General features: G+C 49.5%; 1 protein-coding gene across 1 annotated transcript in view; it reads left to right on the forward strand.

The window, feature by feature from the left end:
• Nucleotides 1–1756: 1756 nt before the first annotated feature.
• HYDIN (HYDIN, axonemal central pair apparatus protein) overlaps nucleotides 1757–13525 on the forward strand; it is a gene marked incomplete at both ends in the record, with an annotated part of 93733 nt that continues 81964 nt past the window's right edge. Inside the window, 4 exons of the mRNA XM_010288184.1 lie at nucleotides 1757–1856; nucleotides 6327–6445; nucleotides 8552–8775; nucleotides 12109–12176. Coding sequence (XP_010286486.1) covers nucleotides 1757–1856; nucleotides 6327–6445; nucleotides 8552–8775; nucleotides 12109–12176 — 511 coding nt within the window. The remainder of the gene's footprint in view (nucleotides 1857–6326; nucleotides 6446–8551; nucleotides 8776–12108; nucleotides 12177–13525) is intronic.

The following is a 13525-nucleotide window of genomic DNA, read 5'->3' on the forward strand; positions in this document are numbered from 1 at the left end:
CAGAGGCTCGCAAACGGCACCGCTGGGCAGCTCATCCCGCGCAGAACGCCGGGCCGCCCAGGCGTGTAGGCACCTTCAGCCGTGGAGCCTGAAGCAAAGGCAAGCAGCTGCCTAGTGCAACCCCTGCTCCCCAGGGACCGTCTGCCCGGGGTGAGACCATTGAGTTCGGTCTGTTAAACACGCAGCGAGCAGCTGGGTGATGAGCACTGGGGAGTTATTAGACTCTAATTAACCAAGCCAGGGAAATCTATCATCTGAGTGGGGCTTTTTTCCTCTTCATGGCTCGGCTTAGGCAAGCTCCAGGCGTCGCAGCAGAGCTTATGTTGTTCGGAATGCTTTTGTTCCTGCAAACCCAAGATAATTCTACGGATGCTGAATCCGTGCAGCATCCCTGCGGGACCCACAGGCTCTAATATCGAGCACGCTGGCTGCGGGCTGCAGGCTGATGTCCCCAGTTGGCTTCCTCAAGCAAGTGTATTGTTGGGTAATAAGGCTTCCTCTTCATCCAGCTGCTTGCTGGATAGGAACACGAAGCACATTTGATCTGGCAAAGGCCTTTGCTTGAGGTTTTGAGAGGAATCCGAGTGATTTTATGCTTTAAGACTTCCCTTTTCTTATTACTCTGGTGGTGATGGCTTGTCGGTGTAGTTTTTCTCCTCCTGTTCTTCCCTCTGCTCCGTTGACTCTGAGGAAGCCATGCGTTGGGGAATTAATTGCAGCTGCAGCTGACTCCCCATGTCACTGCTCTTTAATTTTTGTGGGGACTGCCCTTTGGGGTATAAGTGCTAAGTCGATGGGAAGTATTATAGTTATTTAATATTGATGCTGCAGGAGCGCCGGAGGCTCCAGTCGGTTCAAGACTTCTCTGGACAAAGTGCTGAGGATACCCAGCAGCAAGCAGAATCAAAGCCTGATTTTGATAGAAAAATGACTGTTCTTTTTGTCTCCTATTAACTAAATTTTTCATCCCCTGTAGAGTATTTTTATAGTTGTCAGAGGTTACGTCAACAAATGCACCAAGAGACGTTTGTAGTAGCAGGGTTCGAGGGATGCGTGCGGTGCCTTTGTTTAAACCAGTTGCAAGAAGTGAGTGACAGCCTTTCCAAACCAGGGGTGCCTGCAGAAATGAGCCACAGGTCTCCCCGGGACTGAGCACCAGTGCCAGGATTCTTTGGGAGAGAAGCAGAGAGAGAAGACCCCAAGGAAGCAGCAGACAGTTGGAGAAGCACTGGTAGCATGGCCCGGACTTAAATCTCTGAGCACGACGAGGAAAAGAGCTTTTTTTTACCTGATTTTTTTGGTTGCAAAAGGATTGGAGCTGTAAGCAAATCCCATCTCTTCGTATTTGAGCCTGTGTTGAGGAGAAACTTGAAATCTCTTCTGATCGGAGCAGAAGTGTTCCCGTAGCCATAGTGATACAGGGATATATGGGAAGGTTTGCAGGAGACACATACCTTTTCCTTAGACCGGTGGGTACCTCTGAAGAAATCCTGCCTGATTTCCTGGAGCATGAGCCAGTTTGGTTGCTTCGTTATAGCCCTAATTTAACACAATTTAAACCAGTAAAGGTAAGGGACTTAAAGGTTTGTGGGTTTTTTTTTTTTGCAGCTGCTTTCAAACTCTCTTATAAATTTTGTTGATAAGCGTGGCTTGTTCCTTGCTCTTCACTGATGCTCTAAATAAAGGCTACAGGGCTGTGGTTGAAAACGAGGAATGTAATGTTTGAAGATAAACAGTTTGCTGTCTCCTGTTTTAGGAGGGAGACGTCTGGCCAAATTCTTCGGCAGAAATCAATGTGATCTTTAAACCCCGAGAAGCCAGAGTCTATCAACAAACGGTCTACTGCGACATCTCAGGTACAGCTCCTTTCTCCTGCATCGGTTAGCCCTGGTGAAGGTGAGGCAGAAATAGTCTCCCAGCCCACGCGGGTCTCGTGTAATTGCTAGGAAGGGTCAATGGCCAGTAGGGTGGTGCTGGCATGTGCCCACTGTCCCTGCGGCTTCCAGGTGGGCTCGGGTCTAAGGCCAGGGCTCAGGATCAGCGCTCCCAGAACAATGCAGTGAAGAGATAAACTTTCGTGCCCTGGGTTTGTTGGCGTTCGCTCTGCTGTGAGGTGTCTGTAGAGCTCCCCAGAACAGCTTTAGTGAAAGGCCCCTATAGACCATTCGCCTCCAAGATGAGTCTTTGTTACCTGGATGCACCATCAGACCCTTGAGGCAGTAGGAGCAGAGTTATAAACGCACTCCCTGACCCTGGATCACCCGCTGCTACCCAGCTGCTGCCGGTCCTTGGGTGGCTGAGCCCTGCTGAGCGCGGGGCGTCTGCGAAAGGACCGCTTCTGGCCAGCACACACTCCTCCAGCAGGGTGAAATGCCCTCCCTGGGCATCGGAGCCAGAGCAGCCTGCTAGGCAAGCTTTATGTTCATCGCGTCTTACAGAAGTGCTGTCAAGTCGTCTTCTGGGAGCTGTTAGCATTGACCCACCCCGGTTATACTATCTTTGCCCCGACAGCAGGGATCGCTTTGCTGTGCTAGCGTGGAGCAAGGAATGCTCGCAGCAAGCTGCATGGTCCGGGTGACCCTGTCCCTCCTCTGCGTCTGCATGGAGCTGCTTAAGGTGTTTTTCGAGAGTGGGAGGTCGCTGTTGGACTTCCATCCCGGGAACGTTACGGTTTTCCCCAGCTAAGAGGAGGAAATGCGATGCCTGTGGTCCTCCAGCAGCCGGGCTCCCTTTCTGGAGCGTGGTGAATCGCTAACCCAGCTGCTTTCTTGCCTTCCTATCTGAGCCAACGGATACAAATGTCATGGAACAGCTTTTTATTTATACAGTAATTGCGCAGGGTTTACTTGGCAAATGCCACCTCCAGTAATTACACAGGACTTGTGTTAACAAACTGTCTTCCTGCCCACTAGCTGCAGTCGTTAGAGCTGTAGAAGAAGAGGATTGATGTAAAAAGCTGCTCCCAAGGGATTCCCCGCTCAGTGCCGTGCTCCTGGCTCTGGGATTTTTGCTCTGGTGAACAGGGATGTCCATCACTGCTGCCAGGATCTCCAGGGGTTGTGCCAGGAGAGCTGCTTCATTGCAGAGAAATAGGAGAACGACTTGCGTGTGACCCTTGAGCTGGTTAGAAGAAGTGGAGCTGGGCAAATGATTTGTGTTTAGAAAGAGGAGCCTGCTCTTTGAAAGGCCCTGATGGACCCTTGGGAGACCTTGACTGAGGACCTCCTCCTTGGAAGAGGACCTCAAAGAAGCCATTTAAATGACCCCCATCCTGTACAAAACAGAGCTGATCCACGGTATTGTCAGGGCGGAAGCTGTCCCAGAGGCACGGTCCCCGGGTGCAAAAAGAGTTTAAAGAAGAAAACAACGCTCTTTAACTAGGGAGTCAATTAATTTTGCTGCTTGATTCCTCTAAGAGGTGTGACTGCCTTCCTCGTGCATTTGCGTGCCAGCCAGAAATCCCTTTGGAGGATGACTTGCAGATGGCGAGATGGCATGTGCTCCGTGCTGGGAATATTTGGAAACTTTGCCCCCGGTGCAGCACTGTGAATTGTGCAGCTGGATCTCATGCCCCACTGGGAAGGGGCTTTGCTGGCCTCCACTTTTATTGCAGGTGCCTCCATCAACTGCGTAGCAGATGCTTCTGGATCCGGTGGTTTGCAGAACGAATCGGCACCGTGCAACGTTGCAACTGGCAGTTAAGCAGCGGTTTGAAATTTGCTCTTGGCAAATATTTAAGCTCAAAATGAACTTTCTTAGTTATTCATGCAAATAGAGCCATGGCTATTGAGTGCTGAAAGGAAGCACATGGTGGAGGGCTCAGACACCTAAAATTCGTGGGGTTTTTAAGGTTTTTCTGCATGTGGAAATGCATTGGGTTACATCTGATTTCTTCCAAAACTTGTTTCTAAGATGCTCTTGCAGGCAGAAGCAAAATCCCAAATGATGATTACTCCTTTACCTTGTGATGTCCTGCGTCATGTAAAACTGTGGACCTCTCTTCATTGACGTGGTCAGATGAGAATCATGTTCAAAACACGGGGACGTTCTGTGAACAAGAAGTGGAGTGTCAGAAGGCAGAAGTGAAGCACTTAGGCCACAAAGTCCTGTGCTGTTGGGCCACCTACACCCCTATTGATCTGAAAGAGAGGCAGCAACACCGAATCGTACACCCTGCATGACATGCTGAGGTGTTATTCCTACTGAGATCCAAATTCTCGCTCCGCAGCACCAGGAGTGGATTTGGCATTGAGGATGAGGGGGCTGTAGCCCCTCCGTGCCCTTTGGTCTGTGTGTTCTGGGACGTGTTATGGCGGGAGCATCACAGGGCCACAGCCCAGCTGGGCGCACACCTTGGGCAAAGGCTGGATGCTCCTGAAGGCCCCAGCTCTGAGCAAAGAGGAGGACATACTCTCTTTTTTTCCCCTCTCTGCTCTCCTGAATGCTCCCTGTAGCTTAGTCTGCTCCTCCTCCTTTGGGAAGAGGAGGTTCACCTGGAAGGAGGGAGAGCAAAATTTCTGGGTTTTCCTGAAGTTCCAAGCGCAGCGTAGGCGTAGAAGAAAGGATGGTTTCCGTGGTCCTTCAGGAGAGGATGAAGAGGAAGAACTGCCACTGATTTTTCAATTGCAGTGACAGTGCGACATGTCTCGGCACGATCATGGACAAAAGCTTGTCACTTGGAAATCTTTGTCATTTTCTAGGAGCTTTCATGGCTTAGACCTAGAGTTTTTAATGAAAATTAAGCCACACACGGTGCAAGATGGAGAAATCTTTTGCCAGTGAGCACCCAATACGGCGTCTTCTATGGTGTCTGAAGTAGAAATACACAGCTCTCCAACTGGAGTCGCCATCCCTGGTGTTCGAAAAACATGTAGACGTGGCACTTGGGAACATGGTTTAGTGGGCACAGTGGTGTCACGTTGACGGTTGGACTTGATGATCTTAGAGGTCTTTTCCAACCTTAATTCTGTGGTTGTAGCACCTGAGCTGTGAAACAAAACTCATCTCTGCTATCAGCTGGGCTTTGGCTGGATCCACTTAAATGTTAAATTCAACAGAAACTCCCTAGCTTTTGCTTTCTGGCTTTGGACATCATCAAACATCCTCATTGCATGGTTGCAAGATCAGAAAGTCAGTAATCATTGATAAAGGCTGTTCCAGGAGGGGTGGAGTTTTTTTAAGTTGGGATCTGGTCACTGTGGTGTCACACCTGGGCTCCTCTTTGCAATAAAAAGTCATTTTGGACATTCTTGAATAAATATGCAGAAGGCTTTCTTTTTAAAAAAGCAACCTTCAATCTCTAATCTTTAATAGATGGTGAGCGTTGCACAAAAGGAGCTCGAAGGAAAGAGGAATAGTTTTTGCAGAAAAGCTACAGTGAAGGTTATATACAAATTTTGGGGCTCTTCTCCTTGGTGCTACTCGCCACGCAGAGTAAAATGGGATGGCAGGGAGACCCAAGCTGAAATTCAAGCTAGAGTTCAGGCACTTTGTGCTGCTCCGGTGATTCAGAACAGCCTTCGGATCCTGCACTAAGTCACCTTAGCAGACTTATGGAAGAAAATTAGCATCTTGGAGTTTAGGTAGAAGCTTTGCTGTTACCTTTGCAGCAAGGGATGTGTGTATTAGCAGTGTATTTGTGGCTTATCTATCAGTAGCGAGGAGGCTGGTTTTCCATGGCTGGTCAGCATGTTTCAGGTAAGGTGTCTTTCCAAAGCCGGACTCTTGTTATCGTGATGGGAATAGGTGAGCGCTTGCTCTGGAGATGAAAAAGCTGTGTTATTTAGGCACTGCTGCAGGAGGTGAGCCCTGGAGCACCCAGGTACGGAGCTGTATGTTGGGCACAAGCGGTGGCTGAGATGCTCTCCCTGCTCTAGGTGGCACTCGGACGCGCGCATCGCCGTTACCAGGGAGCTTCGCCTTGCTTGGGCTCGTAATTCTCAGCTCTTGCGCTGTCATCTCCCATTGCATCAGTATAGATGGCCTATTTTTGTCTTCAGTTCTGTTTTTTTGAGCTTTGTGCCTTGGCTGAATGGATTTCAAAGCTAAGAGCATGGGCAGAAATTCAGAGATCGTGTTTTAAACTCAGCATCGTTTTTTCAGGGTGCAAACTCATCGCTAAATTAGAAACCAGCTCAAGGGGTTGGTTAGAAATTAGAAACCAGCCCAAAGGCGTATCTCCTGAGGGAAGAGAAGGGTCCTGTACCTTCTCCTGGAGCATCTAGAGCTGGTCCCATCCAGCACAGAGTCAGGGACTAGCACTGGGGCAGCCTGGAAAATCCAGGATAAGAGGGAATTGTTGTACTGAAATGGAAATCTCTCCCCAGGCCGTGAGACCAGGCTGCCCCTGCGCATCAAAGGGGAAGGCCTAGGACCCCGACTCCGCTTCAGCTTTGACCAGCTGGACATTGGAAAGGTTTTTGTTGGATCAGCCCATGGCTATGAGGTGAGCAGTAGGGGTTCACAAGGGTTGGGCTGGATCCTGATGGCTACCTGGGCAGCACCGAACCTCGGGACGGTGGGGTTTCTGGCAACTCGGGCCGTTGTGGGCAGGGCATATTGACATAATAGTAAAATTTGGGGGTTTTCGCAGAATCTGCGGACTTTTGATGGTACCCGAAAGGTGTATATGGTGTTCACGAAGCCTTAATCCCCGCTTTTTGGCAACCTCCCTTTGAGAGTAGTTGGGAGGCTTCATGCAGGGAAAAAAATCCAGCCCCTTGCCCCAGGAAAGGGTCAGGTAGGTGTTCAAAGCTTTGGTTTCAGCCCTGGATGCAATGCGGCTTTGCACTCTGGCTGTTAAAAAGCAGCTGTATCAAATTTACCATGTTTGAACTCAACTCAAGTGCATCCTGCCTGATTCCTGGGAGTCAGAGGAAAGCGGTCCAGCCTCCTGGCTCAGAGCTGGCCCTTGCCAACCAGTCTCTCGCAGCTCTTCAGACTGGCTGCACCTCTGGCTCTATAAAGACCAAAACATTTCTTGAAGTGAAGCCAAGGAACTTTCTGTATATTTTCCTCCCCCAATGGTGTCAAGTTTTCTGGGAGAAAAAAAAAAAAAAGATAGAGTGACCAAAAGAGGTAGAAAATGAGGTGATACATCATGCCAGACACTTTCAAAAGCTGGACTGTGGCAGGGAAGGACACGTTAAGGTGTTTTCTTACCAAAATGCTGTGCTCTCTATGCATTTTTAATGCTGATTCTTTATTGATTCTCTCTGTATCAATTTATTCTTTTCATTACTTGATAAAATGTGAATAAGTAGATGATGCTGTTAATGCTGTCCTCAGCAGTTAGACTGGTGGTAAACCTCAGCTCAGCACAGGATCCCTAAGTGCAGTTTGTAATTAAGGATGTAAAACACATGAGAGGAGAGAGTATTTTTCAACTTACCACTGCAGAGTTTGAATATGTGAATATTTTCAACAGCAGCTGCAAAATTAAAAAATAAGGGGCATCTCTCCGCTGCTGTCTCAATTTTTCCTCAATTTCAGGACAAAAATTAGGGAAAAGAAAGCCAAAGCAGGTAGAGGAGTCCATGGAAGTGGCAGAATTTCACCCTGCAGCAATCAGAAACTTTACAGGTTTGCTTTGGGTTGGTTTGGTGACTGACAGCGCACTGGTACTTCAAGGCAAGGTGTGGGTATTTCTCGCCCAACATGAAAAGAGCTGAATCTCAACCAATGCTGGGGGATTGTGTCACTTGTTCGTGGTAGTAGATCTGCCCAGGGAGGTGGTGGAGTCACCGTCACTGGAGGCGTTCAAAAAACGTGTGGACATGGCACTTGGGGACATGCTTTAGTGGGCATGGGGGTGTTGGGTTGACTGTTGGGCTTGATGATCTTAAAGGTCTTTGCCAACCTTAATGATTCTGTGATCTCTCAAGCGTTTAACAAAATACAGCTTGGTTCCAAATTGGCATTTTATTCTACGTTTGTAAATGATGGCGCTGAATATTTATGAAAGAAAAATTTTTTAGAACAGGTGGAGCTGCTGTGCACCTCACTCTCATCCTTTCCTGACGTGTCTGGTTGAGCAAAGGCTAAGGAACTATCAGATCAAAGAAAAAATAAAATAAACCTAAACTGTATATCGTGGCAGACTTGAGGAGTGCTTCTGAAGTTGGTCATGGTGCAGTCCTGAGGTGTCTTCTACATGTAATAAACTTGTTGGCTGCAATGGAAGCTGAATGTGTTCTGCCCTCGGCAGGATGGCACTCGGCAGGAGCAGTTATGTGATGATTCACGGCTGCAGCTGCCCTTTGTTGCTCTTGGGGACAGGACTGAATCAACGTGGTGGTGCTGAGCAGGTCCTCTGCACTGCAAGTTGGACCACTCTATGTCAGCAGAATAAACCCAGAGTGATTCTGTTTACGGGAAGTTACTGCGGAAAAAACCCAAAGGCAGACCTTGTCCTGTTAGTATTTTCTTTGGCTTCTGCCAAGCAGCGGCACACAGCATCTTCTGCCTCATACAGATGTTAATTGTTTAATTAGAAAACAAACCAGCCTTCTGGTTCCTCATGTATTTCCATTTTGCTTTCTTGTTATTGCAGACGATCCTGTTTAACAAAGGAGCCATTGATGGTGTCTTCACCTTGGTCCCTCCAGCTACAGCTCTGGGCTCCTGCTTCACCTTTTTCCCCCGGGAGGGCACCATTGTGCCGGACGGACTCCAAGTCATCCAGATCTCCTTCAGTTCTACCATCCTGGGGCAGTTCACAGAAGAATTCAGGTTCAGTGTGGATGGATCTCCGGAGCCTGTGACCTTGACTATCAGGTGAGGAGGGTTGTAGGAGCTCGGTGGGCACCTGCCATCTCGGGGTAATCACCTCCCACCAGCCAAAGTTTAACTTTGGGAATCTTGGGTCCCACTGGGAAGCAGCTTTGCCTTCATGGTTGAGCCAGGGTGGCTCTGTGGCTTCCCAGGATGCTGTTTGCACAAAATTTGGAAGCAGCAGGTTCCTTTGGTGACCCTTTGACACCTCTGTGTGAGGACTCAGGGGCTTTAAGTGACACTGTCCGTGCTGGTGGCGATTCTGCAGCCAGAAGCAGTGTTTCTAAAATCCTCTGTTAATAATCCTTACAAAATGGGCAGCAGCAGCCTCAACATCATCTCTCATGCTAATGTGTTGGGACAAGCTGTCCTCCTGGCTCTTTGTGCAGCGAGAGCTACGGTACCTCTGTTCTGCAGCCAGAAGAGTGCTGATGCGGGAGACGGGGAGCTCTGCGGCGAGTACTGTCACAAGGACTTGGGCATCATCCCATGGGCAGGCGTCGTCATAAAAGATAACCCTCACCAAGCAAAGGGGAGAAGGGGAGGGGGGAAAAAAAAAGCTGATGGTAGGAGAGGAAAAACTCACTTCTCAGGACCACAGCAGCGTGTGAACTTGTCCCGTTTTGTCTTAACCGTGGGCTGGTGGGACAACGTGGCGTAGGCAGGAGATGCTGGGTGCTGTGGAGCTTTGGGGCTGGGCTGTGCCTCCTAGGCTGCTGCAGTTGGGAGGCACTAGATCAAGGCAGTCAAGAAATGAAAGGAATCTGCAGTCGATTTTACCCGTAAGGTTAGGGAAAGTGATAAAAAAGAACAAGAAGGTTATTACTTTTGCCAGAAAAGAGAGGTGAGCAGGTCTGTTGACCTCAGTAGAGAAACGATTATGTTGGCTTGGTGTTCGGAGGGAAAGTGCTCCTTTTTTTGGAAACCAAGAGGGAACATTTCACAATCAAATCATTTATTCTCTGTCCCTCCCCCAAACTGGTCACGGGATGTTATTGCATGAGCAGCTTTCTCCTTGAGCAAGGGCGGGTTTTGTTTGTGAAGATGTGCTTATCAGGGGTAGTACTTGGCTTTTTTTGGGTAGTGCCCACTGCCTTTGCCCCCCAGTGGCCTTGCTCCTGGGGAAGAAAAGGGCTGTCAGCAGGATGGTTGTCTTTTGGGTTCCCCTTCACCAAATGAAGTGGTTCTTTTCTCCTCACTGCTGCCCCAGCTCCCAGGGCCCAGCCCATCCTCCCCTTCTCCGTGGCCACTCTCTGCCCTGTTCTGCCAGCACAGCCCTGAGCTCAGTGCATATCCATGTCCGTGGAAGAGGATGGATGGTCCTTTCTTTTTGTTCTTCCTCATCCTCGTACTCTTCTCGTCCTGGATGGTGGTTCCTGTGCAGCCCATCTGGTGGTACCCCAGCATCCCCATCTGCCCCCTTACAGCTGTCCCTCAGCAGTAATTCCTGTTGCAGTCCACTCTTCTCCGAGATGTCATCTGCCTCCGTGCTTTCTGTCTTGCCTTTGTTTCAAGGATCCCTCTCCAGCCCTTCCCTCTCCTTCTCCAGCCCCACAACTCAAGCTGTTTGTTTTCAAATGCCTCGGAGATGTCCATCACCAGGTCAAGCTGAGCCTCCCTCTCTGGGAGGTTTTGTGCACTGGATTTAGTCCTCCTTGGAGAAAATCTCCCAGTTCTTTTGAAGCGAGGCGAGCTGGCTGCTGGGACGCTGGGCTGCAAAGGAAGGAACGGGCATGAGAGTCCAAGTGGTTCCTCTCCCACCTTGTGTTATCCTTCCTGCAAGGACACTGCTCTCCCTTCCCAAGTGCATTATTTAATGCTGCTGTGAAACACGGTTGTTGCCAAAAACACTGTCACTTCCCCCATTTTCTTGCAAGCTGTAGTGTTAACAGCTGTGGTGCGCAGAGCTCTGGGCTGGCTCCTTGCCCAAGTCTCTGGGCAATCATTCAGGTTTAACTTGAGCACAGATACGCAGCAGAAATGGCAGTTGCTTCCCCACTTGCCTGGCAAGGCTCATCCCTGGCAGTTTCCCAGCGTGGTCCCCACTCGCCGTTGGTTTGGAGGTAGTTTTTCCGTCATCTCCTGGCAAGTGCTGTGACAGAAAGCACATCTGCTCCTTTTGCTCCATCCGAAGCAAGCTGTTGGGGCTTGGGAGGTTAGGTCTGATTACGTGAGGTCCTTGGAAAGGGACCTTCAGCGGGAGCAGGGATTTTCTACCCGTCTTATTCTCAGGAATGGATTCAGCTCCAAGAATTGAGAATTACCGTTGGATTGCAACTCCTCAAGTTCAGTTTTTGAGTGCTTTTTGACTAGGCAATCAGAAGATGCCCAAACCATAGGTGATTATTCTTTCCTGTACTTGGAAACCAACCTTTACAAGGTCTTGAATGCTTGTTTCTTTGGTGTTTAGGAAGGAATGCTGGAAACGGGGCACCACGGATGAATGCAGGTCCCTCCTGCATGACGCTGGGGTCTGTTCCTCTGCAGGACAGACCCAGTGGCGGTCCTGTGAATAAAACTAGGAGGCACCATTCACTGTGGTCCTGGATTTTTAACTAAGAGGCAGGGCTGGCATTGATTGGCATCAACCATGAAGTAAACTAATGAATGTTGTGCAGTTCCAAGTGCTGATTTCAGTGGATGTTGGTGAGGTCTGGAGTTCAGAGCCCGGCTGCTGAGTTTTAAGGGTGGGCGAGGAGGTGTGGTGGGTTCAGGACACCCATGTTCAGTGGTTTAAGATCTGTTGCTCTTGCACGTGTCAGCTGGTGCACGGGTGACAAGCTGATACTTTCCTCCAAGATTCAACTGTCCGCTGTGTAGAACTGTTGCCGCTCTTGTTGCGGTCATTGGGTGTCTGGGCATGGATTCATGCCTCAAAGTCCAAGATCTTCTGAGAAAAAGACATTTGTGTACTTTGTGGAAACTGTAGTTCCAGTTAAGAAGTACCAAAGCTGGGAAAACTAGTACAATGGGTCCACTTTTTTTGTGGAGGGCTCTGTGTCGTCATGTTACAGATGGGGAAACTGAGGCACGGAGCTGTCACTTGTTCAGGCTCTGTCACTGGGCCAGTGATAAATTGGGGGTCATACCCTGGGCTCCCTGCCTGATGTGGTGCCCTAAGCCACCTCAACAGCTATCGGCTGCGGACGACTTTGCTTTGGCTGCCTGCTGTCCACACGGATACGTGCTGAGCCTGAGGGTGACGGGTTAATTTGAAAGCAGCCATGGTTCCACGACCAGCTTTTTATCCATCCAACGGGTAACAAAAGCCGAACGCTTTGCGCTTCGCACTTCTCTTGAACCAAGCCAACGCCTCTTCTGCTTTTGTCCTCACAGGGGCTGTGTCATTGGACCCACGTTTCACTTCGATGTCCCTTCCCTCCGCTTCGGTGACGTCTCCTTCGGTGAGTGTGCCCTGGGCTTGGACCACAAGTCGAGAGGTCTGTGCGCTACCAAAACCGAGCGCTTTAACATAAGGGCATCCATCACTCACGTTCCTCCGTAGTAGCCTTCGAGGTGTTAAGACCAGGGCTGCCGGTTGCATGGGTAGCATTATGCCATCATGAGATCAAATGGGAGCAGAAAATCGGTATTTTTTTGGTGTCCTTAATAGTCTGTTCAACCCCAACCTCCCAATCCTCGGCAGCAGAACGAGTGTGAAAGTCCTTGTCCCAGAAGGGCCCAGGGGATGGGACTGCAGGAGAAGGGAGGTTAAGCAGCAGAGTTTTAAGCCTGTAGCTGCTCTGGGTAAATGATCCTGTTGCGAGGCAAGGACACAGTTTACCCACCCAACCTTTAGTGTGAGATGTTAATTAGTGCTGTGAGAGCACCTCGTTATCACCTACTGAGTGATAAGCAAGGAATGACATCCTCGGAGATGTGGGCTCCTTCCCCACCCAAAGCCCAGCTCTGCTGACAAGCTCTGCTGGCTGAGCGTCCAGAGCATCTCCATTGAAATGCAGATTCTGGTTCTCCGGCTCACAAAAGGCTTTTTACTGAGATGATCTAAAGTTTAAATGTGAAATCAATTGTGGATTGATTGAAGGGCTGTTATCATTCTGTGCCCAGGATGCCTCTGTGTTTTCATACTGTTCACGGACTTTTTAAGAGAACTCGTCACCTTTCCTGAGCTGCTTCCTCCCCTCCCTACATCACCACTCCCCCACTTTATTTTCTTTCGAATAAATAAAACAAGAAACCCACTAGGCAGAAATAGGGTTATGTAATAGGAGATTCATCCTGCTTAATCCGATTTCATTAATAAGGCCTTTTCAGCTGAAGGCAACTCTTGTATTTTTGCTTTCTAACTGTGCTGCTAACCGTTGTCCGTGTCTGGAGCCTTGGGTCTTGGTTGGGATTGTGAAGTTCGTCCTCTTGGTGTGGCTCCTGCCTCCCTGCTGGAGTCATTGCTGGAGGTGGGCAATGGGCACTCTTGACGGGCACGGAGAAGCTCTCTGTTGTGTCTGCAGCTGGGTTTCCTCTCCATCCATATTCAGATGGCGTGTGGTGAGCGGGCCATGGGAGATGTCTCCTCACAGAGCTGGCCAACCAAGCCAGATGTCTGCTCCAGAGCAGGCTGTGGGTTGATGCCCTCTCTCTGCAGAACATCCCCACCAGCTGTGGTTGTATCGCTGGTTTTCCATTATGGAAAGCTGCTATCGAAGCTCAAGTAATGTAAACCTTTGCGGGCAGTAACCAAAGTAACGTGGATGTGATGACGCCGTTCACTCGGTGAGGTGAGCCAGGGTTCCTG

The sequence above is a fragment of the Phaethon lepturus genome, unplaced genomic scaffold (genome assembly GCF_000687285.1).
Source record: "Phaethon lepturus isolate BGI_N335 unplaced genomic scaffold, ASM68728v1 scaffold18665, whole genome shotgun sequence".
NCBI lineage: Eukaryota > Metazoa > Chordata > Aves > Phaethontiformes > Phaethontidae > Phaethon > Phaethon lepturus.